We start from the raw sequence: 27,836 nt of genomic DNA, 5'->3' as shown, positions 1-27,836 counted from the left end.
CACAACAAAATCCTAAACATTGGCTGTTTCCATGGATCAACCTGGTAACTAACCGCCAAGCTCACCCTCTGGCTTTCAGTGTGTGGGGAAGAGAATCTACAGGCCTAGCAAAGACATCCATGGAAATGCCACGTCTTTGCCACCAGCTGGGCTTTGAGCCCAATAACCAGGATGAATGGGAGACCAGTGATTGGAAGAGAGAGAACACTAACACTTCAGGAGGGGAGGGGGTGCCTTGTAAGTAGCTAAAGAGAGAGTGTGGGGACCAATAGTGGGAAAAACCATTTCAAATGAGCCTGGGGAAGCGCGGCTCACTCCCCCTCCCCTGCTCCCTTTCCAGCAACTCCATCCAACAAGTATTTATTGAGCACGACACTCCCCAGCTGCCCTGGCCCTCCCTCTGCAAAAACACTCAAATCTGTTCAAGCTGCAGGGTGAGTTCCATTGCACTTGAACTTGAAACATGAGGTGCCTATCTTTTAAAAAGGCAGGCACACAATTTCCAACATGGGGCAGAAGGGCCTAAAGAGATTTGAGAAAGTTAAAGAGCACAGCTGACCAAACAAGGACACACTAATGCCACTTTCAAAAGGGAAGGGAGAGAGTAAAAATTTAATTTAACCGTAGGGAGAATAATACACTGGCCAACTTAAAAAAAAAAAAAAAAGCCTACTAGAGACATCTCAGTAGCTCTCTAATTAATCCTACCTAACTCTAAATATTCCTTCATTTTGTACCTCCTCTAGCTTGAATGTGCCTTTTATTCACCAGTGCATGTGTTAGTAATTTGCTTTCAGGGCTCTATGTTTAATCCTACCTTTGCCTCTTAAGGAGGTTAGACCTCCATGCTCTCCTGCATGTTTTTATTTAGGATCAGATGATGAGGGAGGCAAGCAGCAGGGCAGGTGGTAAACGAGACCTACACTTGTTAACAAAGTTCCTCCTGGGAAAGCCACCGGCCATTTGCAAGATGGGGTACACAGAGTCAGAGAAGTGGCGCCCCAAACTACCACTCTGCCTGCGAAATCCTGCCAACTCTAAGAAGTCACAGTTGGGCAGCGTCGGAGAGAAAACCCCCTCAACCCTCAAGCCTGCCACTTCAGATCATCCAAAGCCCTGGGAAGTATCTCCCCAGCACGCCCCGTCAACCTCCACCCTTCCAGAATGTGTAGCAGAGCTGATCCCAAGGCGTTCACCACCCCTGGCGTCGGCTGTCTGGCTAAGTGTCTGCACACAGCCCGGACTTTAGTTCCAGGTTCCCCAGGGGCTGGAGTTAAAAGTTTTCCTATTATGAAATACTTTGATAGCATTCTTTTAAGTTCATTAAAGCCACCCTTGATTGGCTGTGGTGCTCCCACAAAGTAAAAGTCAACTGAAGTATATTCAGGGCCTGAGGACAAATACTTAAATAACTCCAAGCTGGGCATTCAGTTTTGTAGCAACTCTGAGGAAAAGTGTGGAGGAAAAAGCAAAGTGCCAGGAAGAGTTTTCAAACCCAGGAAGTTCAGCAGGGAGCATGAGTTGGAGGCCTGGCTGAGAGCAGCCAGCTGTGGAGAGCCTCCCTCCAGACAGCTGTTCCCAAGAACAAGAGCCCCTTCAGTTCCACACGACCGAGAGGAACTGGAGCACAGATCATTTGTAACTTTAAATATAATCCCAAACTTTTTTCTGAGGTCAGGATTTGTTTTAGACCCAACAATGTGACTAGTTTGGCTAATGTTTGGTTAATTCATAAAGTGGCAAACCAAATAACGGAGCCCTCTGTGAAGACTCAAATCACCAGATTTCTCATTCATCTTTTCTCTGGTTTCACTCTTCCCTGATCCCTCTTCTATCCATCTCAGAGGGTGATAAAAGATGAGACAGCCCCATCTCACCAAACTAACTTGCTGGTAGTGACCCACCTTCACTCTGAAATGGGAAGAAACACAAGGCTGTCCCTTCCAGCCCTTTCAAAGGGCTCCAAGCTGCCTGTGGAATAAAAGTAAGCCCAGGTAAGTCTAGTAAAGCATTTGTGCTACTGTCCTATAGCATCTGATATATATGATGGTGTCAAAAAGAACTCAAAACCAGACCTGCCCGCAGAATATGTCACACCCTAAAATAAAATCTGACTCCTTTGGCATCAAGGCTCTACATGAGGACTGTAAGAATCCGGAGGAGGATGCTCCATTAAGATCCAAGGGATAGTGTGGCTTTGGTGCCCATCACATCATTCATTATAAACTGGCAGAAAATGTAGGTGAAGTGTTCTCGGACTACTAAAGCCCACCAACCACTTTGGCAACACTCATACTGCCAACACAACTATGAAAATTTTGCAATCCTGCCTCAAATTTTCTAGAGGATAGTCTATATCTGGAATCAGAGAGAACAATGTCCTTTTACCGCCACACCCCACCATTGTTCTCAGCCTTTCTCCACTGACCTCAGATAGTTTGAAAAATCCTCACTCTATGTTACCTAAGTGGAGAGCTTCCCATTGGATAATCCTTTGCTGTACAAAATACTGAATAACACATGGACCCATGCTTCTCTGGGTACCAAAAGGATACGTAGTTAGGAATTGTGGCCCCCAATTTCAAGGATGCCATCATTGGTGATAACATTTAAGAGTCAGATACTTCAACAGTGCATTTTGCTGACCATGTGCCTCGTGCCAGCAAAGCTGTCAAAAGCAAACTAGCAGTGTTAGGCTGGGAAGTGCTTCATGTTTAATGCCTCCCAAACAGAAGCTGCTTCAATCACAGGTTTTTAAAGGACAATTGTAGCTCTTAAAGGATTTTAACTGCAGCCCCATGCTTCTTTATAGGCAGATGGCTCTGTGGCATAGAAAAGTTACACTCTATTCTAATCTCCAGGCTGTTTCTAACACCAAGGTCCAGAAGGCCCATGGTCTGATGAGGGTCACTAATAAGCAACCTCCTTTATTGTTCCATACCTCTCCAAACACCCATCCCTAAGGACGAAATTTACAAAAGCATGGCAGGGAAAGAGAGTTTAATAATTACCAATAGCACTGCTAATAACAATGCTGCTTTACATTCACTGAGACGGCCATCGTGGAAAACCTGATGGACATTTGCTTCTATGTCCCCGTGGGGAAGTCAGTATTTGAGGGCAAAGATGACTATGCCACCTCTTAACGATCTGTTCAGAAAAATACAAGGTAAGGAGGAGAATCCAAAACAGGAGATAAGCCGAAAGTAATTTCCATCTGACTTTGAAATATGTTCACTGCAACTGTGGGTTGTTAGCTTTGGAAGGAGGGTAAGAAGGGAAGAGATGCAAATCTGCCTAACAGTTAAGCTTTTATGTAAATCCAAACTAGTTTATATCTACTGAACAGGTCACCTGACAAGGGTGGGGGTGAGTAGCCTGGGTTTACATGTGCTGATCTTCTATAAAGATTGAGAACTGACTAGAAGTTGATGATGTCCCTTTCTTTTTCCCTAAAATATGAGTGGGGATACAGGCTTGAGTTTTCTTTGCTCCCTTAGGATTTTCTGCAGAGGTATATACCACATACATTTGAAACTCGTCTTTATACAGTAATATTGGTCAGGAACGTTGTGGAAGACAAGGGGTAGGCTATTTTTTTGTTTGTTTCCTGAAAAGTTCACGTAGTAAATACTTTAGGTTTTGTGGCTATTTGGTCTCTATCAAAACTACTCAACTCTTATCACTGTGCAAACTTCTCAAAGTTTGCCCATGTGCAAAAACAGCCACAGACAATACATAAATGAAGGAGCATGGCCGTATTCCAATAAACCTTTATCTACAAAAACAGGCAGAAGCCTGGATTTGGTCTGCAGGCCATAATGCCAAGCGTTGGTTTAAGAAGAATCTAGTGGGCAGAGGAGATTCAGAGGCAGCATTTGGCTCCCCCAGCACCCAGCTGGCCATTGGGCCTGGTCTTCTAGGGAAGAATTTGCAAACCTCAAATGAACATTAGCTTCATTTTCAGGACATGGAGACAGAGACACTAAACAGAATAGGTAAGACTGGGGCCCAGAACAGTTTACCTCCTAGCCCCATTTTGTTCAACATCAGTCTGTCCTAGAAGAACTTAAACGTCAGCAGACTCCAACTGACATAAGACACAAACAAGAATTTAATTAAAGGAGAAACTGCAGTAAGATATTTCTCCTAGGTTTCTGTTACCTACTAGCAGTTCTTAGCTTCTTAAGAGTTGATCTTCATTTTTGTCTTCACTATTCTGCCTTCCACACCCCCTGCCCAGGCTCATAAAAGCCCAGGCGTCTTCACATTATGAAGACATCCCTTAAGGATGAATGGCCACAGAAGGTAAATCCGTAACCCCCTTTTCTAAAAAACAACATCTAGGACTTCCCCAGTGGCTCAGTGGTAAAGAATCCTCCTACCAGGAGACACGGGTTGGAACCCTGATCTGGAAAGATCCCACATGCCACCGGAGCAACTAAACCCGTGCATCCCAACTATTGAGCCTGTGCTCTAGAGCCCGGGAGCTGCAACCTCTGAGGCCATGACCCACGACTACTGAAGCCTGCACACCCTAGAGCCCACGCTCCCACAAGAGAAGTAACACTGCAACTAGAGAATAGCCATTTGCTGCAACTACAGAAAAGCACAGACAGGACTGAAGATCCAGCACAGCCAAAAACAAATAAATAAATGGATAAAATAAACAACAACATCTAAGATATCTTGTCAAGAACACAACAGGGTGTGTGGTGGAGAGATAACTGCACAGCCCTGAGCACTACATCACTTTGAGATGGGAAACAGAAACAGTGACGACACGATTGTTTCTGAGACTCAGTTCCAGCTCACGTTTTTTTAAACAGTTGGGTTTCAGAGCCCAGTTTAGAAAGCCCATTTTAAAAGATGAGTGAATAAAAGTGCAAGGGGAGGCCCTGAAATTCTGAAACCCGCAGTACTGGTTTCAGACCAATATGGGTTTGCTCTTTGAAGCCTGAAAAGGCAATGCACTCTGGCCAACAGGCTCTCACCTTGGCTGGGTGGAGAAAATAACAACAATATAAGCAGCAGCAAACACTGCAGAGTGCCTTCTACTTGCCAGGCACTGTTCTAAGCACTTTACAGCTATTGACTCATTTGATTCTTATGATGTAGATATTACTATTCATACTCTACAGATGAGGAAATTGAGGCACAGAAGTTGCTTAACTTTTAGGCCACACAGCTAGTAAAAAATAAAACCTGGATTTGATACCCAGGTAACTCTGGCATCCAAAGCCATTCTCTTAAGGGTTTATGACCACAAAGCATTTCATTCTACCACATACACCCTTCGGGCCCAGAGGAAACCACTTCTGCCACTTCTCAAGGCCGAGGAATGGAAAAAATCTGAACACACATAAAGGTAAAAGTTAACATGCAGGAGACCTGATGCACTCCCAAACCAAAGGCCAGGGACATTCCTTTAATGTTTGGTCTCAAATAAGTCCACAGGCTCAGGCTGCTCTTTCCTCCTGTCTTTCCTCTCTCCTGCTTCACTGCAAACCTACAAATAATGCCACTACAGACCAGGTTAAGTGCCTTATTAGTAGTGCCTCTGGGATAGTAATAGGCGGAGAAGAAACAATCCTTCAGCCCAATCTATAAGCAAGAAATCACTCAATCTGTCTTAAATCATCCAACAAATCATGCAGAGCTCTAGCCCCCTATGTTTTTACCAGTATCTTAGGGTACCTGGTCCTAAAAAAGGAACTGGCCACGTAAAGAACTCAGTCATCCAAAGCTACACTCTTCTTTCCACAGTATCCACCAGTGTTTGTCCTTTCAATGTTAGTTCTATAGCAAACACAACATAACTGCTCTTAAAATATGACTGTTAATAGCTTTCCAACTACTGCACAGGCAGGCGTTCTGCTGATGTCCACTAAAAGTGACTAGGTTCTGGTGCTTGCTGTTCTACTAACTTCCCTGACTCTAAGGAGGCACAAACAAAACCAACAGGTTTGTACTCTTGTGGTTTGCTTTAGAGCAGTTCACAATAGGCCTGAGTTTGTCTGGGCATTGTCTGGCTCTACATCGTCAGATTCTAGGCTTACTTTTACTAGTTGGTTACCACCTTGCTATCAGATTTGACCAAGTGTCTGTGTTCCAAGATGCAATGCTAACATTTACAATGAAGTCCAGACGGACGAAGACTTTCTAGTTCAGTTAATCCCATTCCTACCTAGGAAGGCACCGTAGCAACTACACTTTCAGGAGGGGCTAGAACTAAGCTTAGTAATCACAAAAAGCCTGAGAAACTCTGGTTTAGAGAATGTCATTAACCATCAGATGGCAGGGACTATGACTTTTGTACATTTGGTAGACCCTGAGGCTTTGGAAGTGTGCAATGATCTTTTCACATCTGGTGTGAATCAAATTTAAGCCTCACTTTCAACTTATTGCCAACCTCCTCATGCAAGTAGGTTCCTTCTCCCATTCCTAACTGCCTGCATTTGCAGGGGATCCATTACAACTTTGAGTGTGAAAGCAAGGTTAAGCTTGCTCTTTGCCAACCATATCCACCACGTTAAGCTGCTATTAAGACATCTTTTTGGTGCTGTTAAGAAAGTGGGAGTATTTGCCACACTGTACTTGATGGTAGCCCTCACCCCACTGCCACGTTGACCGACAAGCTCAGGACAAAACAGCATTGGTTGGGGGAGAAAGGAAAGGCAGGGGGCTAACTACCCAGATCCTACACCTTCACACACACGCGCGCGCGATGGTTGGAATGAGACAACCATATTAAGCAGGTCTGTGATCTGGGAACATACAACTTTTGGGCCATACCAACAGGAACGTAGGGAGTAGGAGCGGAGCGTTTGTATGGTGGTAGAAGCCGTTAAACTTATTCCAACGGCTTAGAAGAAACAAGCTCCAGGAGGTGCCATAAAGCGAGGCGCATATGAAGTGGTGGGAAAAGGAACTCCAGAGCTGCAGAACGGGATGCTGGGGCCAAACTCAAGTTGGAGAACTAACACATGGCTCCACGGGGCTCTCCTCCATGCCCCTCCCCCTCAGCGTGCAGACATCCAACGCCCACCGGCTCCCCGCTCCAGTGCAATCCCTGCTTAGGGCGCCCCCATCACGCGCCTCACACCTCGCTGCCACTCGTGCATCTTCCATTCACCCCCACACCACATCTCTGCCCACATTTCGGTTACGCCCCCAAAGCCAGCCTCCATCTGCCTGGACCTTCCCCTCACCTCCCGGCCCTACTCCCCCGCACTATGTCCCGGCGGTGCACTCCGCGTTCACCGCTCCTCGCTCTCGCTCCTTCCATCCTCGCAGACTCTGCGCGTCCCCCTTTCTCTTCCTTCGCCCCTATTCCACTTCCCCTTTACACTTTTCCCCCTACCCCCCGCCCCACAACGGCTCCCTCAGCGGCACGCACTCCAGGCCCGGCTCACCTGCGCGGCCACCCCCGTCCCGGCGCTGGTGCGGCTGCTGCAGCTGGAAGGGGACGGTGGCCCTGAGCGGCTGCAGACCAGCCCGGGGGGAGCCGGCAGGGACTGGGGGAGAGCAGCCCCGCCGGAGCCCCCCGGCCCCTCCGCGACCCGGCCCCCAGGCACCTCCGCCTCTGCAGCCCGCTGCGGCCCCCGCCATCGCCCGCCCGCCGGCCGAACTGCTCGCCCTCCTCGGACCCACAGCGAGCCCCACACAGCCCCCAACCCCCGCAGCAGCTGCTTATCTGCCCTACGGGGCGGAGACCGGCCCCCTCAGCCCAGAGCCCTTATTGGCCTACGGATCCCCAGACCCCTCCTTCCAACCAATCCGCGGCTTGATCTTCCCCTACCAGAGGATGATTGGTTAATATGCCTAGCGATCCAACTCCAAGACCCCACCTCCATCCCACCACCTCCTGCTGCCCCAAGTCCGAGAGTTCGCTTATTGGTCCGTCCGGAAGGGGGCTGGTTCTCCGGTACCGCCAATGACAAGATGCAGAAAAGGGGAGCGTCACACCCAGTCCCAGGTAGTATGCAAATACGATGCCACGTGACGTCAGGCAAAGTGGGGGCGGGGCCGGGGCCGAGGCCGGGTGTAAGATGGAATAAAGCAGTAGTAAAATCATCGTGGGGAGCTGAGAGGAGTGTCAAACTTTCAGCAATTGAGTCCCGGTAAGTATGAAGAAAGCACTAACTTCAAAAAGCATTACTTTTGGTTTAACCTAAAAACATTAGTTTTAAATCCCCATAGGATCCCAATGTTGCTTGCAAGCTCTAAAGTAAGTTTCTACAAATTAATGAAAAGTTTGCATAATATTTGCATGCGATTTACATTATATCCGTAACTTAATAGCTACTGTGCCTCATGTGGCACCACATTTGTCTTTCTTCACATATCCAAGTCCTTACTTGGTGTTGGTCCAACCTAAAAACGCAGCTGCTAGCATGTAAATTAAACTGAGACTGAAAAGGAGCAGAGTTGTCCATTCCAAGTCTGTTCAGCAGAGTGGAAGGAACAAAGTAACTGAGAAAGTAGAGCAAATCTACACAGTGACTCCATAACCAAATCCTGGTCTTCCCAGCTCAATGCTCTCTGACCTACAAGTCAAAATGAACCCGAATGGGCCACAAAGAGAATGCACGCCGTTGTGAAAATCACATGCTATAATATATACATGAGACGTTTGAGGGGGAAAAGCACTTAATTACTGCTTAAAATTATTCTCTTCAAAAGAAAAAAATTATTATTCTTGGTATTCATTAACCATTTTGTTCTCTTATGTAGAAAAAGTGAAAGGCAATCAATCCTAGATTGTCTGTGATAAGGGACCATCCAAATAATTAGATAATTCCCTCCAGATTTATATTTAGCCATGATATCTATTTTTGATCTTGCTACAGATTTATCTTTCTATTTCTGTTTTTTCCCAGTTTAATGTTAAAATGAAAGTATTCCCTGAAGCCATACTAACTATTAATAACCAGAAAAAAGGAGGTAATCTAGAAGCATGCTGCAAGGCAATGAGAGGTCATTTTTGGGATTAAATATTGAAACCAGATAATACCCAAAGTGGAAATTCAAGAGTTGGATGAATATTAAAATCAGCCTATGTGCAGAAAACAAATTGAGGATATGGAACACCCGAAAGAAAAATTTTCTTTGCAAAGAGTACATTCTTGCAGATTTGTAGAATGTACTTTAAGATGATATTTGAAATCTTTTTTACTGACAGGGAGATGTTGTACTCCTTTTCTATGAAGTGGACAACTTTACCAAAGGCAGATAGGAATGAACAAAAATTGATGAACTGATAAAAATTTAGTCCTAATAAATAACTCAATTTTAGAAAATCTTACAATTTATAACATTCCAATTAGTTCAAAGTCTTCATATATGTTTTTTGAATCCCCATGAAAATCTAGAAAAAGGAAACCATGATTTTTATTATGGTGCAGGTAGAGAAACTGAGGTCCAAAAAGGTGACTCTTTTTGATTCTTGACTCAGATCTCTATCAGATCTTAATGGACTACACTGCCTCATTGTGGCACACTTCATTAATAAAATCAGTAATAGTAGCAGCTAACATTCACAGAATTTCTTTCTCCATGACAGGTATATCCTAAGCACCATGCATGCATTGCTTCATTTAATTCTCATGAGCATACCTGTGAGATGGGTATTATCTCCTCTTCATGGAGGCTTCAGAAAGAAGCAAGATTGCTTACTGCCCAAGGTTACTCAGGCAGCCTGACTCCAGAGATGAACTCCTAATCTCTGTTATTATGAAACTTTCTTGTAAACAAAGAAGGATTACTATTTACATTTTACATAAAGAGTCTCCAAAGATACAGTTTGGCTGAGATGTTAAAATTAACACTTGTCTCGTACTTCATAGCTTTCACATACACCATCTCATTTAATTTTCACAAGTGCATAATAGGTAGACTATTATATGTACTATAGGTAGAAAATGAAAATATTATTGTCCCTATTTTACAGAAGGCTAAGTCTCAGAGGCTTAGATGACTTGCCTAAGATTGTCCACTTTGTAAATGGCAGACCCAGGACAAACATCTAGGTCTTTTGATTTCAGATTCAAGTATTTTCTCAACACACACTAAACTTCTAGACAATTAACTTGCCTGATAGCCAAAGTGTGGGCCAGTTGGCCTCTTAAAATCTGTTCTTACCTGACAACTTTGTCCATCTTAGGACACAACATGTAAATTCTCAGGCAGTCTTAGAAGATGTGTGATTTTTACTGGTTGGGCCATATGGTGTGTATTACAGGTAAAAGCCCGGAGTGAGGAATCTTGAAATACTTTGGACAAATGACTTTCTTGCTCTGTGCCAGAATCAACTGTGCTTTATCAACCTGATAGAGTTGTTCTAAAGAGAAAATGGCATATTATTGGGCAGTGGCATTCTTCCCTTAGAGAGAAGAGGGCAATCTCAAGGATATGGAGTTTAAATTTTATTTTAAAGCCAAAGTACCAAGAATAGAGGGCCTAGACAGCGGAAGAAGAGTTGATAGAGGTGGCACAGCTGAAGAACTGGATCTTCTGAATCCAGAGAGTCGTGTTCCTTCTTGATAAGCTGGCTAAAGACACTAAGGTGGCCCAGCTGGAGGAATGCGAAGGCAGGCATGCAGAGGAGATCCCTGTCCTCTCCTTACCCCAGGTATCATGCCCAAGCAGCTGTCTCTCATTCCCTTCTCTATCACTGGTTGCTTCTCCTGGCATGGACATGATGGGAGGATAAAGACACATCTGAAGATCAACTCCTGTCTGTTTCCTCTAATTAAAGAAGCCAGGGCTTACAACTTCCCTGGTGGTCCAGTGGCTAAGACTCCATGCTCCCAATGCAGGGGGCCTGGGTTCAATCCCTGGCCAGGGAACTTGATCCTATATACTGCAACTAAAGAACCTGCATGCTGCAACCAAGACCCGACATAGCCAAATTAAAAAAAACATTTTTTTAAAAAAGAAGAAGCCAGGGTTTGGGGGAGACTGCGTGCTGCCAAGGGGAGATGTATTGCCTTAAAAGCATCTTCTAGCTTCAAGAAAACCTTTGTCATTGTCCCTCTGTCATCTTTATCAACATGATTGTCACCAATTAATTTGCTTGTCACAAATTTATTGAAATGACCACTATGTGCCAGACACAGAGCTAGGCACTATGCAATGACAATAATATTCAGAGACATACTTCTTATTCTGGAGTTCATAACCCAGCGGCCTGGAAGCCTGGAAGCCGAAGTGGTCTAGAGGCTGTTCTGATTGAGACATGTTCTGGGTGCTGCTTTCAGGGAGGTCAGAGGCAGGCACTCAAAAACATCAAAAGTGGAGGATTACATACACCAAGTATATCAATAAATTGTTTTTCATCTATGGGAGAATTATTTTCCTCAGAAGGTTCCAACAGCAAATGCTCAGCCCCTTGATCCTAGCCTGCTCTTGGGATGTCCACAGCTGCCACAAATAAATGAGGACTCGAATTATTTTTCCTACAAGTGTGGGGTCAGAGGTATAGTCCTTCCCCAAGCAGTCCCTATAAGGCCTGGGGTCTTAAAAGCTGCAGATGTCTGAAGGGCTACCAAGGCTGAAAGGCTTTGGAGATTTCTAGAAGATCAGAGGATCTATAGGATCCACTGGCTACTGAATTAAGAGAAAGTTGGGTTGTCATAGTCAAGAGAAGCTTTCCAGTTCTGAAGGTGCTGTCTGGCCCTACTTCTGGGGCACCTTGATCCTTCACTCTGTACATTTATGCCACAATTACCAACAAGAATGGAAATTCCAAATCACCATTTTATTGTCCAGAATCTGATACTCAGGAGCAATTGTTCAGCAAAGATTAGCAAAGTCTTGATATTCCTTGGTACCTGGGACTATCTCTGAACTTCCTGGTAAATGTATAAGTACTTACATCTTTGGCCCCTGGGTTCCAAAATAATAAAGGCAAAAAATAAAATGACGCAGAAACACAGTGTCTTTTTCTGACCTACCTCCTTCCCTCAGCCTCTGTCTGAAATGTCAAGCCTGGTTCCTCAGGGAACGAGATCCTGAGGAAATGGGGTCAGAGCTGAAGGAGCAGAGCAGCCTTAGAGGGATTGAGAAGGAGTGTTGAGGGAATGAATGAGGTTATGGGAACAGAGTAGGGAGGGGGGCTAGCCCTCAACATCTCTTCCACTCTGGGGGCCTCCCTTTCCCTGCATCCCTGCCCTAACTCCCAAGATAACTGTGGCCTGGATTTTGACCTTCGGTACTCTGTCTGACACACTTTGTCCCTTGCTGCAGCCCACCACTTTCTGTCTCCCGGTGGGTTATCTCACTTGTTCATTCTCCATCTCTCAGACTGGGTAATGTTCACTCCTTAGCTCTTCTTTTCCTCTCAGTGGGAATCAACTTTTCTTGCTAAACTTCAACCTTTTAAAACTGAAGTTTCCTCATCTTCACAATAAAGGATTTGTTACATGTTTAAAAAAAAAAAAAGTCAAAGTGTTAGTCACTCAGTCTTGTCCAACTCTTTGTGATGCCCGTGGACAGTCCAGGGTCCTCTGGAACTCTCCAGGCAAAGGATACTGGATTGGGTAGCCATGCCCTTCTCCAGGGGATCTTCCTGACCCATAGGTAAAGGGTAAATGTGACATCAAAATGGGTAAATGAGACATCAAAATTTTGGTATACAGGACCTAGTGGCACTCCATGAAAAACACAAAGAACCATTAGAGACTGGGTATGATCGGTCTAGTCCCTTCATTTTACGAATGGAGAAGTGGGCGTCAGGACAAGGGAAGGACTGGGTAGAGGTCAGTTGGCAAATAAGAGGCAGGACAGAAGACCAGGGCTCCTGCATCCTGGTCAGTGTTGCCTCAAAACATAAATAACTTCCAAAAGAATTTATAGAGAATGCTGCTGCTAAGTCACTTCAGTCGTGTCCGATTCTGTGTGACCCCATAGACGGCAGCTCACGAGTCTCCCCCATCCCGGGGATTCTCCAGGCAAGAACACTGGAATGGGTTGCCATTTCCTTCTCCAGTGCATGAAAGTGAAAAGTGAAAGGGAAGTCGCTCAGTCATGTCCAACTCTTCGTGACTCCATGGACTGCAGCCTACCAGGCTCCTCCGCCCATGGGATTTTCCAGGCAAGAGTACTGGAGTGGGGTGCCATCGCCTTCTCCGTTTATAGAGAATACTATTCAGCAATAAAAGGGAATAAATTACTGATATATTCTACAATGTGGATGGACCTTAAAAACAATATGCGAAGTAAAAGGAGCCAGATACAAAAGACCACGTATTATATGATTCCATTTATGTGAACTATCTAGAAAAGGCAAATTTATAGAGAAAGCAGATCAGAGGTTGCCTCCAGCTGAGAGTAGAAGCAGGGATTATCTGCAAACAGGAACAGTGGAACTTTTTGGGGTGATAGAAATGATCTAAAACTGGAATATGCTGATAGTTGCACAACTCTATAAACTTTTAAAAATCATAGAATTATACATGTATAACAAGTGAATTTTATGGTATATAATTTATGCCTCAATCAAGCTGCTTTTAAAAAAAGATTTAGATATGTATATGGATGAGAGATCTCTGATGTGTGTCAGACCCTGCTAATCTTTTCAGGGAACATTTCATGAAAAAGATATACCTACCCCTATGATATCCATATGCCAGCAAATTTGGAAAACTCAGCAGTAGCCACAGGACTGGAAAAGATCAGTTTTCATTCCAATCCCAAAGAAAGGCAATGCCAAAGAATGCTCAAACTACCGCACAATTGCACTCATCTCATGTGCTAGTAAAGTAATGCTCAAAATTCTCCAAGCCAGGCTTCAGCAATACGTGAACCATGAACTTCCAGATGTTCAAGCTGGTTTTACAAAAGGCAGAGGAACCAGAGATCAAATTGCCCACATCCACTGGATCATTGAAAAAGCAAGAGAGTTCCAGAAAAACATCTATTTCTGCTTTATTGACTATGCCAAAATCTTTGACTGTGTGGATCACAATAAACTGTGGAAAATTCTGAAAAAGATGGGAATACCAGACCTCCTGACCTGCCTTTTGAGAAACCTATATGCAGGTCAGGAAGCAACAGTTAGAACTGGACATGCAACAACAGTCTGGTTCCAAACAGGAAAAGGAGTGTGTCAAGGCTGTATATTGTCACCCCGCTTATTTAACTTATATATGCAGAGTCCATCATGAGAAAGGCTGGGCTGGAAGAAGCACAAGCTGGAGTCAAGATTGCCAGGAGAAATATCAATAACCTCAGATATGCAAATGATACCACCCTCATGGCAGAAAGTGTAGAGGAACTAAAAAGCCTCTTGATGAAAGTGACAGAGGAGAGTGAAAAAGTTGGCTTAAAGCTCAACAGTCAGAAAACGAAGATCATGGCATCTGGTCCCATCACTTCATGGGAAATAGATGGGGAAACAGTGGAAACAGGGTCAGACTTTATTTTGGGGGGCTCCAAAATCACTACAGATGGTGACTGCAGCCATGAAATTAAAAGACGCTTACTCCTTGGAAGGAAAGTTATGACCAACCTAGATAGCATATTCAAAAGCAGAGATACTACTTTGCCAACAAAGGTCCATCGAGTCAAGGCTATGGTTTTTCCAGTGGTCACGTATGGATGTGAGAGTTGGACTGTGAAGAAAGCTGGGCGCCGAAGAATTGATGCTTTTGAACTGTGGTGTTGGAGAAGACTCTTGAGAGTCCCTTGGACTGCAAGGAGATCCAACCAGTCCATCCTAAAGGAGACCAGTCCTGGGTGTTCATTGGAAGGACTGATGCTGAGGCTGAAACTTGAAAACTTTGGCCACCTCATGCAAAGAGTTGACTCATTGTAAAAGACCCTGATGCTGGGAGGGATTGGGGGCAGGAGGAGAAGGGGACGACGGAGGATGAGATGGCTGGATGGCATCACCGACTCGATGCACATGAATTTGGGTGAACTCCGGGAGTTGGTGATGGACAGGGAGGCCTGGCGTGCTGCGATTCATGGGGTCACAAAGAGTCGGACACGACTGAATGACTGAACTGAACTGATGATATCCATAAAAGGTCGCTGTGAGACACAAAAGGTTTGGTTCTTTGACTTATGAAATACCCAGGTTAGCATTCTTCCTAAGTGTCCTCCTCACTAAAATATGTAAGTTTCTCGAGGAGAACAGACATGTCTTGGTCCTCAGTCTAATGACTACACCTAGCACTATGACCAGCATGCAGATATTGCTTCACAAAAAGCAAATTAAAATAAACTTCAGTTCTGCAGTGTCATGTGATTATGGGTACCTTGAGGGACCATCTTCTTTCTAGAGCAGCACCTTGGTGGGAACAGTTTGCATCCCCCACACATGACTCTCCAAGGTCCTTTAGAGATCAGTCTCTGGAGAGGAAATGCTGGTTGTGTATATCCCTAGAAGACTGCGTATAAACCAAAAGGCCTATTCATTTCACACCACTTTAGACTTTTCTCTTCCCCACCATTGTTCCCATTTACTTTATCCAGGTCAGCCTCAAAAATACAATGATCCCTGGGCAAATAAGCTACAATACTCTAAACATTCTTCATCTAATTTCACATCTAATCCTCTCTCTTACCCTCACACCATGTACCAAATGAAGAATCGAGTACCATAAAATCCAGTTCAAAGATACTATAAATCTAACAGGAGAGACAAGTGATGTGAAAGTTGAGCTGTAGTTTGATTTCCTTCAGACCTAGGACACAGGCTCAGAAATTATTTTCAGAGCCAAGAATATTATCTAAAGGGCTTTTGTAATAGATAACTGTAAAATATCACCACAGATGTGTCCATAGTTTTATCTTCTGTGCTTTGGAGATGATATTCCCCCTCAGTTCAGTTCAGTCACTCAGTCATGTCTGATTCTTTGCAACCTCATGGACTGCAGCAGACCAAGCTTCCCTGTCTACTGTCTTCATCATCAACTTCAACTTCCAATCAGACCTCACTTCCTGCAAGCATTCCTCAGCTAATCCTGTGAGACAGTAATGATGCCTCCAGGACTTAGGTGTTTGGCCCATTATTTTGTGCTAGCTTATGAGTAGCTTCATAATTCCTCTTCTGTCATTTTATATGTTTGTCCTTTCTCGCCAATTTTTAATTAATTAACTTATTTACTTTTGGTTGTGCTGGATCTTTGTTGTTTCGCACAAGCTTTAGTTGCTCTGGGTTGCGGCGAGCTGGGGCTCCTTTTCATTGTGGAGCATGCATCTCACTGTGGTGGCTTTTCATTGTGGAGCACAGGCTAAAGGCCTGTGGGCTTCAGTAGTAGCAGCATGTGGGCTTGGTAGTTGCGGCTAGAAGTCCCTAGAGCCCAGGCTAGCTGTGGCACATGGGCTTAGCTGCCCCGAGGCATGTGGAATCTTCCCCCACCAGGGATTGAACCCATATCCCTTACACTGGCAAGCGGATTCTTATCCACTGAGCCACCAAGGAAGTCCCCTTTCTCCCCAGTTCCAAGCAAAGGAACACATTTGCTCTGTTATTTCTTGTCAGTTACTAGGGCATGCCACTGCATCTGGCAATATTGCGGCAAAGTTGATTATTTAAGTATTCGTTTTTCAAACTGTTTATGATCACTCCTGAAGGTTGATGCTAAAAGTCCTTCAGACTAAAAGCAGGGAAGGGTTCAGGTTCTGTGAAGTCTAAGGCTTATAACTACTTGAGGTTTCCTCAAGTTAAATAGTAAAATAATTATAGAATTAGGGATAAGGACTTGGAAGGGTTCTGTGCAAGTGAGGGGCTCTGACTCTTGAGTTTCATTAGCTTCATGGTAAATCTGTTTCTTACTGAAAAATGAAGTTATATCTCATCCAACTCTTAAGCCCTGATTGATTAGGTGCCTGTTCCTGGCTTTTCCTGTGGGTATCCTGTACACAGCAGATCTTTTCCACAAGATGCTCCTCACTCAATAAAATGGCCTTAGCAGCCAAGTCTCTCTATCTAGTGAAAAAGCCCCAAAAGACTGTACTGACACTCCCCACACTTAGTAACTTGGTATCATTTAGAATAATGCTCCTTTCAGAACAGGTGATTTCTTGCTGTGCATGGTGGAGGGGGAGGTCCTTGTACCCAGTTCTTCCTGGAAGACCCTGATGGCTATAAGCTCAAGGGGTGGTGTTGTGCAGCAGAAGGCCCTGGAATGTTCCAGTACATTCCACCAGTGGCCTCTGTAACCCCTGCTTCCATTCAACTTAGGCAAAGGCTTGGTAATCTACAAAATAGTGTGTATTTAGCTTGGTCTTGCTTCTTCCATGACAGTCTGATAGCATCACACAAGTTGGTACCTTCCCTGGAAGTCCCACCCAGAAGCTCCATCCAATTCTCTGATCTACTGGTGTTTGCCTAGAATTTCAAGCCAGGGTTTAGATCTCAACCCTGTCAATTTTTTGGCTATATACACCAAATTTTGATTTTTTCCCCAAATAGCTTAGAAATCCTGGGATCTCTGAATCAGTGGTGAGTCTGTGTTCCTCAGAATGCCCATGAAGCTTGTGCCACATGAGGAGACACTAACATCAAGGCCCCAGGAAGAAAGCAATATACTCAGAATGCTATAGGCCATGTGCCCTGGCCGAAAGGCATAGAAGAATACCACTTCTACTTACTGGGAGTGTCCTATAGGCTAAGTAATTTGCCCATGTAATATTATTTAACTCTTAGTCACAGTTATTATATCCTGTAAGTAGACATAACTCTCCCCAGTTCACAGGTAGAGAACTGAGGCTCAGAAAGGTTAAGAAATGTATTGAAGTTTATGCAGCTAGAGAAGACAGGTCCATCTGCTTTCAAAGACTATCTCTATAACCACTACGGAGGGGATCAAAGGACTAAGTCAGAGGGATGCAGACCCAGAGGTCCACTCCTTATCCAGAAATTGAAGGTCAGAGTTAGGAAGACAGTCCAGATCGGTCATGGTATAATCCACTTCCCTGCCTCCCTGTCACTTTGCTGGGTCCTAAACTCCCTTAGAACTCTGACTTTGTTTATATTGCAGAGAAGCAATGCTCAGAAATTATGGAGGTGAATCTGGCAGGTTCCAGCTGTTCTTGGTGAGGGGGTTGGAACATTTTTTGGAACTTCTTGACGAAAGCATGTCTCTTGTTCAGTGGACTAAATGCACTTCCTTTCTCCAAGTTTTTCCTACCTTAGAGAAAGAGAGAGAGATGGGGAAGCTGGGGGATTTCCATTAAGGAGAAACCAGAGACGATCAAAGGAGGAGGAGAGTGGTGCTGCCCTTTAAGAAAGCCTGCCAGAGCTCTGGAACTGGGACTCTTAAGAAACTTCCGTAATGTGCCAAGTAAAGTGAGAAAGCTCTTCGTGGGGTCAAAAGAGAAGCTACAAGAGGAGGCCCCACGGAAGACTTGGCAGAAGAGAGTGGTAAGGAGGTAAGAATCTATCCAGGACCAAAAGTGTGTTTTAATTCTGAACCCACCAAAACCAAAAAAGAAAAGAAAAGGACTCATGCCTTGACTCCCTACTTCTGGGGTGGGGCAGCCAAATAAGGGGAACTCTTGCTGGACTGTACTCTCCATTTTGACAGAAAACACTGGCTGCACTGGCTGCCCAGCCTGCCAGAGCACTGCTGGAAAGAGCCACCAACCACTGCGTTTGGTTGATAAATGATGGGCACCCCTGCCTGCTGCCCAATCTTCTTTTCTCCCTGCTTAGTTTGCAGCCTTTTGCCTGCTGGGGAGCCCCAGAGTAGGGGTGGGGAGAGAAGGGTCCTCTAGACAATATTAATACTCAGTGATTTATAGACTGCTGTAAGGGGAGGGGGGAAGTCAGAGGCGACAAGCCCCTGGGACTAGTTTCCATGACACATCAGCATACCACTGACAAGAGTCAAATTATTTTTGTGTTGCCTACGCCTCAGGGTCGTCTTTGAAAGACACAGCCCTTACCCTGCTGGTACCAGGTAGGATGAGACCAGCAGAGCTGGCTGGAACAAGGCTAATGAACATACAACCAAGTCCTCAACCTTTACTTTAAGCCCCACACTGCTGGGAGAGGGAAGAAATAAGTGAGATCAAGTAGCTCAATAGCTGTTTTTGGAGGATTTATTTTTTTAATGTGCAAGAATTCTTTTGAACCCTCCATGGCTCTAAGAAAAACTGTTTGAAATGTCCCCACTTAAGGGGCTTGAGGTTAAGTGCCAGGGATGGAAGGCTAAATGCCAGGGATGCTGCTTGCAAGGATTCTTGGGACCGGGGCTAATGGCCTCCCTGCTGTGGGCTCAGGAATACCAGCCCCAGGCTCTGGTTGCCCTGAGAGATGCAGCCATTTTTACTTCTGTTTGAAGGGCACCACCTTCTGGGTTTTTCCCTTCTTTGGTGAAAACCAGAGTAGAATATGCCCATGGAACCAACGGGGCATGTGCCCAAGAGTCTGGAGGGCACTGGAGATAACAGTGTGAGGCAGGGTGAGATCAATGCTTTATATAGCTTAGAGTTTGGTCCCTGCTGGTGGAGAGACGATGCACTTTGTGAGAGTGCATAGTAATTGCCCTTCATAAGGATGATCTCAAAAGGTCAAGGGATGGGCCCTGAATAGCCCTAATGTCCCTGAAACAGTCTATTGTATAGCTATTGTCCATACATGTAAAGGAGCCCTTCTTGACCCTATTCATACTTTTCTGGCTCTCAGATTTCCCAAGTGAAAAACTGTACTCTACTTTATCCCCAGTCCCACCTCTACCTCTTTTAAGCTTCAACAAAATAGTTCAACATACATTTCTTGAGCTCCTACTATGTGCCCATCATGCTAGGTGCTGGGGATATAGAGATAAATAACACACAGTCTCTTCTCTGGGGAATCCATAGTCTAGTTTTCAAAAAATTTTCCTTTGCACTGATTTTGGGGATTTAGTAAATAAATCTGTACTTATCTCCTTTATAGTTTCACATGGATGGATCAGAGCCTTTGCCTCACAAGGTAACTTCCACTTTCCTCTTGACCAATTTAAAAGTTTCTTTGGACTCTGATATGTCTTAGGAATTGAGTGACTATAATTAGATACTATATAGACACATCTACAAATGTTTTATGCATGTGGGTACAAGAGTAATTTCGTGTTTTCTAACTTCCTTTATTTATTATTATTACTGCCATTTTTTCATACATCCGATAGTTACTAGGTGCCTGTTAAGTACTATGTACCTTCCTAGGTGCTGAGAATGCAGTGGTTAAGTAAAATGGACACTTGCTTTAATGCAACCTTTAGGGTATGCATTGGGAGGACAGAAGGCAAAGAATCTAGATTAAACAGACATACAAATAGATATATAATTATAAACTGAGACAACTGGTATGAAGAAAAACGCAGGGTACTGTAACAGTGTAGAAATTAGGGCTTTGGTCTAATCTAGAAGCTTTGGGAAATAGTTCCCTGAGGAAATGACATTTGACTTTAGATCTGAAGGATTAGTAGAAAGAGGTGAAGAAGAGAATGAGGGAAGAAATTTCCAGTCAGAGTAAAGGGTATGTGCAAAGGTCCTGAGGTGGAAGGAACCAGGGCAGGAGGGTCAATGAGGTTAAAACACAGAGAATGAGGTTGTATGGGATGGGCTGGAGAATTAACCAGAGGGCAGATAATGCAGGGAAGGTCATGATGGTTGGACTAGGCCTTTTTGAAGCCCTCTCTTTCCTTCTAGGCCTATCTGTGGAGAATGTAGTCAGGCCAGGTAAGAATTTCAGTTTTATCCTACAGAAGATTATGGAACCAAAGTCTTTATAGAATAGCTCATTTCCCTGGATTATTAATGCTACTTAGATTTGTCTTGAAGGAGAACAGTAATGACAGTCTGAACTATTAGGAACTTTCCCAGTTTCCTGGCAGGGTGTGGCTATGTCTGGCTGGCCCTCTGAAGGCCCAAAGCTGAAGAACCAGCCCCAGCCTGGCAACCCTCAGGCAAGGGATGGCCCCTGTCAGTGTGGACAGAGGGGCAAGGGTGGAGGGTGGGTGGAGTGCTTTGCTTGAGGTATCTACTCCACAGTGACATTTGGAAGAGCCCCAAGACTATGGCTCTTGTTCCCTGATAAGTCTATCATATGCACACCCCCATTGAAATGGTCTTGCCACCCTTCCTACAGCAGCTGTATGCCCCACCCCATCTGGGGAAGGCCTCTGGATAAGAACTCTGACTCTGCCCAGAACCTGAGGTCTTGGCCTTCTGAGTTCAGGCTTTAGTACTGTCTGGAGCCATGTATATACATATTTCTAATCGTTTTCCAGAGTTATTAATGGAAGCCATGGGAGAATAGGGTCAAGATGGTTGGACTGGGCCTTTCTGAAGCCCTCTCTTTCCTTCTAAGCCTATCTTTGGAGAATATGCTCTGGTGTAGTGACATCTATCGGCAAGGTTAGGCAGGAAAGAAAATGACCAGATGCCCACTCATCTCCAGGTAATTTCCAGACTAGTAAGAAAATCATCCTTCACCCCCGAGATTGGGTTGGATCAGTAACTTCAGTTGGTTAGAGCAAGACTAAGTAGTCCAAGGTTGTGAGTCTGGACCATGTATGTGCTGACTTACCTTAAATAGAGAAATTATTTTCCTAGTTGTAGCTTGCATCCCTCACCCTGGCAGTTGATTCACATCTGGGGACAATTAGTCACAAGGGAGATTGACTAAGCATGTGTAAGTGACTCAGAGAAACCCATTCCTAGCCCCTATTCTGGGGAAAACATCTCCCAACAAATGAAATGACCCTCAGTTTACAAATGGTAGAATGCAGGATCATTTTGCATCCTCCTGAAGTTGACTGGTTTGTGAATTATTTTTTCTTCTAGGACTCAATTTCTCCTAGGTAACCAGGAAAATAGTGTCTATAAGCCATCTTCAAAGTTTCTGTAGTGGGCAAGAGTGACTTCAGCTTTTTCAAGTTGCTCCTCAGTTCTTGCTGAGGAAAGACATAACCTGCTTCCTCGCTGCTTTTACCCATGTCATCTACACATTCTGTTCATAATCTCATTCTCTTTCTCAATAGCACGCATACTTGACAAAGACTTTACCACTAGAGGTAATAGAGAAGCCAGAGAGAGAGTGAGGAGAAACTACCAGAGAAATCATTATGAAGCAAATGTTCTCCTTTCTCCATAACATGGACTCCATAGCTGAATGTGGCTCAGACAAAGCATCTGTCTCTCCGTCTTTCAATCAAACTTAAAAAGAAAATCATCAGGCCCTCAGTGGAGAAATGAGTAATGCACAGGATTTCATGGAAGAGGAAACAGGACTAGTAAATAAACACATGGAAGACTGAAGTCCATCCTAACTAGAAATAAAATGAAAAGCACATCTGAGGTGCAGTTTTCTTTTTTTTTTAAACTAAACTTGCAAGATTTTATTAAGTGGTAACACTCAGTTCTGGGAACATCTTAAAATTGGTATCCTCCCACAAGGATGGTGACACTTTAAATTTGGACAAGTCTTTGGGGGAAAAAATCAAGCAATGTAGAAGAGGTAGAAATAAAAACAGGAGAGCTACAGATGCATGCAGACACTCACTGCATCATTATCTGACTTAAAAGAACCTCAATAATCCCAAACAGAGCACGTTATGTCACAGTGCACATTACAACATTACACAGCAATTACAATTATAATTACGAGGACTACAGAGAAACAAGGAGATATTAAGAATCTGTAAAAAATATGGAATCTCATGCAAGCAATGAGTGGATCTATGCAAAATGTGCACATATAATAAAATGTATGCATGTGGAGAAAAATTGGATGGCAATACGCAAACAATAAAAATAGCTCTATAGCAACAGTGAGATTAAGGATGTCTTATTTTTTCAAACATTTATTTAGTGTTATTACACTGGATTAATAACTTTTGAAAAGGTGGAGAGGGTTGGTGCAGGTGTATGTCATACTCCCCCAGCCCCTACTATTACACACTGGTCCTAAATCAACAGCTCTAGGAGGAAAAGACCTGTCTGTTTATTCACAGAGTACACTCAGCTCCTACCCAATGCATAGCACTTGTCAGATGCTCGATGAATATTAGTTGAATGAATAAATGAAAATAACTTCAGTCTAAAACGTCTCAACCCATGATCACTGAATACATTCCATCCTGGGAATAAAAAAGAATTTGGTTTTGCTGGAATTAAAAAAAAGAAGAAAATGAAGGCCCATCCATAATGGCAATTCCCTGGTTTTCTTGATAAATAAATTTGGGCATACAGAAACGGAGAGACAGTCGGTTAAAGCAAACCCAATTACCACCCAGGAACATATGTTGCCCTGAGGCCTCTGCTGCTATAACAACATTGTGTAACTATAACTACAGCCCTGGAGGGCTTTGCCCCTGTCAAATAAGGGAAAAGATGTCTTCATTGTATGAGGGCTTTGTGCTTAGATTGGCTTCCCTAGGGAGCTTGGATCAGAGAAGAGAGGTAGATAAGTGAAAGAAAGGGGGAAATGAAGGGCAGGAGTGGGGAAACTGCTACTCAGTCAGGATCAGAGTGATCTTTTTTTTCAATTTGAGCAATTTTCAAAATGTACTTATTTGACTGTTTAGTTTTGGTGGTTATTTATAACCCCAGCTGCAGAGGCGGGGAACAGTGCCTGAGCTTGCTGGGATCTGTCCAATACCTTCCCCCAGGGTAGGGCTGGAGGTGGGTGTGGACAAGGTGATCCAAGAACCAAATTAACAAGTGGCCAAAAAGGTAAGAGAAGTTCCTGGCCTTATCCAGCAAGAGTAAGAAAGAAGGAACCACAGATGATCTCACTGACTCTATTGTTTTTTTTTTCAATTAAAAAAAAAACATATATTTTCACTGATTCTATTTTTAAGGCAGCTGTAAATGAAAAGATTTTAATATGAATTATGGTCACATCAGCAAATTCTGAGATTTTCACAGAGGGATAGGGACTAGGTCAATACTTTTACTCAGAAGTTATGAGACTGGCCTGGCTACACTAGCATTGTCTTTAAAAGGTCAAGGCATGCTTCCTCACCTTACAGGACAGTTATTATGCACACAGAAGAAACTGCTGTCCTTAACCACTACTGGTCAGAAAGAGGCTTAGAGGAGAAAGGACGACTGGTTCTGTGCAAGTCTTTCCTAACTAAGCCAACACCTGGCAGTGGCTATCCCATTTACCGAGCCCTTTTAGATGCCAGCAAGAAAGAAGCTAGAGACGATGAGGCCAGCCAGGCAAGCCTCCCAATCTCGAGGAACTCCTAGGCCTCTGAAACAAACAATGGACAACTATACTTTGTATTTGAAATATGGTATATATCATTTTACTGGCAAGGGGAACATCTGAAAGGAGATTGAGGGATCTTTTAGGAAGTTTCAAATATAACAGAGGAGAGGAGATACAGATATGAGGAAGAAAATTCACGGGAACATACATAAAGATTATCCCTGCTAACCCTGCCCTGTTTGGTTCCTCCGCCACTCTGGGTAAGGTTATTATTATGGTAGCATTCTGATTGGTCTCTTTGCCACTCTGATCAGTCCCCCTCACAGCTTCCAGAAACAGATCTCTAAAGTGCAAGCCTAATCGTGGAACTCCTCTGCTTAAAATCCTTTAGAGATTCCCCCTCACCTTCGGCCCAGGCTCCTCAGCAGGACACTTAAATGGTTCCCCAAACTGTTCCTGCCTCTTCTTTATGTCAGCCACTCCAAATCTAGTCATGCCTTCAGCCACCCACACACGGGGCTGCTCCACACCTCTGTGCTTTTGCACACGCTGTTTCCTTTGTAAGAAAGTCCTTCTTCTCCTTGTCTGCAGGGAAACTTATTTGTCCTATGAAGTTCACCTCCTTCATGCATACGTTCCTAAAGCTTCCAGATAAAATCCATTTCCTCCTCTGTACCACTTTTGAACTTTGCTCATTTTCCTATTTTTCCATTACTGCTCTACCGTGTTTTGGAACAACAAGCTTACTGACCTAGGGAAACACGATGTTTTGTCTGTCTTGCTTTGACTCAATATCTAATATATAATGCCTGGGTAATCATTCTGTATATTTTGAGTTAAGTGAAACTCAATAGAAAAAAAGCAAACAACCCACTGAGACCATATAAAGTTATAGTCACAAACATTCAGATGTTACAGCCATATTGTGGTAAGCTCTTTATAACAATCATTTCCTTTAATCTTTATAACAACTCTTAAAGTGGCTATTCGTATCTCCACTTCACAGACGAGAAAACTGAGACCCAGGTAAATTTTATAACTTGTCCAAGAGCAGTGCAGACAGAAAGTGACAGAGCTGAAATTCAAATCTAAATCTGACATCAAAGCCCCGTGTTGGACACTAGAAGAGCTGATGAATAAAACACGTAGGAGTTCTTTTCCTATTGCTTGTTAGGCACAGAGTGAGGGAAACAGCGCATCTACCAAGCTGTATAAGTAAAAGTACATATAAAGCAGCAAGTGCGGAGTAACAGACATCACTGTGCCCTCATACCTTAGAAAGAATGTCAGGAAAGGCCTTCGGAAGAAAGTGAGTATTAAAGAAGGCTGAGCGATGCATCAGGGCAGGAAGAAAAGCCTGTATGAAAGTGTAAAGGCAAGAACAGTGGAGCTACCTATGTGAAGTCTGGCAGATGAGACAGGCAGCGGGCAACTGGCAAAAGGTAACTGATGAAACCAACATCAGTTCCTGCTTCGAGTGATAACTGTGTCATGATGAAAATAACAAAGTAAAGATTATGTGTAGTTCAGAAAAAGAAAGGAAGAGAGAGAAAAAGCTTTCAGGATTTCCCCCTCTCCATCCTAAACATACCTAGGTGTTTTTCATCTTTAGTACACACTTTTCTTACGATCACATTTCTATCCCACTGGTGTTAGTTTTTCCATCTTTTTGCTAGAGGGTATACTTTCCAAGGGCAAGAACCATGTGTAAATGAAACCATAAACTCTTTTAGTGCTGGCTGCAGTGTTTGAAAATTCAGTGTAAGTGATTAATTAATGTTGAACATCTGTAATGTTGGTGTTTGTATGATGAATAGTTAAGTTGGGATAAGATTTTACTCTAAGATACTAATTTCCAGGGAGGCATACTTCACCATCTTTGAGTGCTATACATTCAGACTGTGAAACAGTAAACATATTATGGTTGACCAGGAAGAATTTACTGTAGGCTTCACAGGTGGCGCTAGTGGTAAAGAATCCATCTGCCAATGCAGGACACATCTGCCAATGCTGGACACGTCTGTCAATGCAAAAGATGTGGGTTCCATCCCTGAGTCAGGAAGATCCCCTGGAAAAGGAAATGGCAACCCCCTCCAGTATTCTTGCCTGAGAAACGCCATGGACAGAAGAGCCTGGCGGGCTACAGTCCATGGGAACGCAACGAGTTGCACACGACTGAGGGACTAAGCACAGCATAGGATGGCCTGAGCACTATTAAGGATGGTATTAAAGAAGTGAGACATGCTCTTAACATAAGATCTCCTTACCAACAGCTGGGGAGCCAGAACACTAAAAAATAACCTTAGGAACATACCAGTAAGTGCAGAATAAAAGTAACGGTGTGAAATTAAATGCTTAAGTCCTGAGGGGATACAAACAAAGAATAAGCAGGAGCCCTTTCCAACTAAGATCTTATGTGCACTTCAAACTAAGTAAGTTATTCAAAGGTATCTATAGTAAAGACTAAAAGCTAAAATAATAAAAACAAAATACCCAAAGCTGTGTGCCTTAACATTAGCCTAGAATATCTCCCTGGTGGCTCAGATGGTAAAGAATCCACCTGTAAGGTGGGAGACCTGACTGAGTTCGATCCCTGAGTTGGGAAGATCCCCTGGAGGAGGGTCTGGCAACCCACTCCAGTATTCCTGCCTGGAGAATCCCATGGACAGAGGAGCCTGGCAGGCTGCAGTGCATGGGGTCGCAAAGAGTCACACACGACTGAGGGATTAAGCACGCAGAATATCTCCAAGGAGAGTGTAAGCTAAGGGTCTGGAACTTCAATCCTTCAGAGTCCTCTGTTTAGCACATCAGTCAGATGATCTAAATTAACGACTGAGCCTGCCTGGATCCCACCCATGCGCTCCGGGTCAAGCCTTGGTCTTCTCAAGGCTCTTCTTTTAGCAAGGCTAAATCCTCAACGGGCTTCCCTTGTGGCTCAGCCGGTAAAGAATTCGCCTGCAATGCGGGAGACCTGGGTTCGATCCCTGGGTTGGAACATCCCCTGGAGAAGAAAAAGGGTACCCGTTCCAGTATTCTGGCCTGGAGAATTCCACGGACTACAGCCCTTGGGGTCGCAGAGTCGGACACGACTGAGCGACTTTCACTCACTCACTCAAATCCTCATCGTCTGCTATCCACTTCCCTGCCTTTAAACTCGTCTAGCCTTACATCTTCCACAACTTCTTCTTTCGAGGCTCCCTCACTATTATTTAAAAATCAGTGCCTGAGATCCAGCTTTACTAAAAATATTCCTTCCTGTTCCTCCGTCCCTCAACTGTTGGCTGAAGCAGCTGAATTTCGAGAGGTCACTTGGGCTCATGAAGTTCAACGCTTCTGTGGCTCTGGCGCACACAGATGCACACACATTCTCATCCTGCGGGCCACCCAAGGCGCTCATAACCATACAGGATGGGGTAAGGAGACGGGTGCTCACCACAGAGCTAAACTGGCTCTTCTTTGGAGCTACAGCTTCTGGAGAATGGTTCGGTCTCCTTTCGCGATTGAACGAATTAATCTACTTGATGTTTGCTAAAGGGCAAGGACAATGTCTCCTCTACCAGACAAGAAACTTCCTGGCGATGGACGCTACCCTTTCGTTCCTTTCCCGAGCTCCCATTCCTCACCATTTTGACACAGGATAGCTGTTAAAATTGTTTCATCTGCAAAATATCCCTTC

At 44.1% G+C, this 27,836-nt stretch overlaps 1 protein-coding gene and 1 long non-coding RNA gene across 2 annotated transcripts in view; one reads left to right on the top strand and one right to left on the bottom strand.

Annotated features, from left to right (window-relative positions):
- The window catches only part of FAM117A (family with sequence similarity 117 member A), a 42,244-nt gene extending 34,633 nt beyond the window's left edge, over positions 1-7,611 (bottom strand). The window contains exon 1 of the mRNA XM_052658402.1: positions 7,416-7,611. Within this exon, the coding sequence (XP_052514362.1) occupies positions 7,416-7,611 (196 nt within the window). The remainder of the gene's footprint in view (positions 1-7,415) is intronic.
- Positions 7,612-18,230: 10,619 nt separating this feature from the next.
- Positions 18,231-22,111, top strand: LOC128064382 (uncharacterized). Its single transcript, XR_008200991.1, has 3 exons — positions 18,231-18,384; positions 19,895-19,930; positions 21,984-22,111. It is a non-coding gene; the product is annotated as an uncharacterized LOC128064382 (long non-coding RNA).
- Positions 22,112-27,836: the final 5,725 nt, after the last annotated feature.

This window comes from Budorcas taxicolor, chromosome 19 (assembly GCF_023091745.1).
Source record: "Budorcas taxicolor isolate Tak-1 chromosome 19, Takin1.1, whole genome shotgun sequence".
Classification (NCBI taxonomy): Eukaryota; Metazoa; Chordata; class Mammalia; order Artiodactyla; family Bovidae; genus Budorcas; species Budorcas taxicolor.
This window is presented reverse-complemented; position numbering and strand designations above follow the sequence as displayed.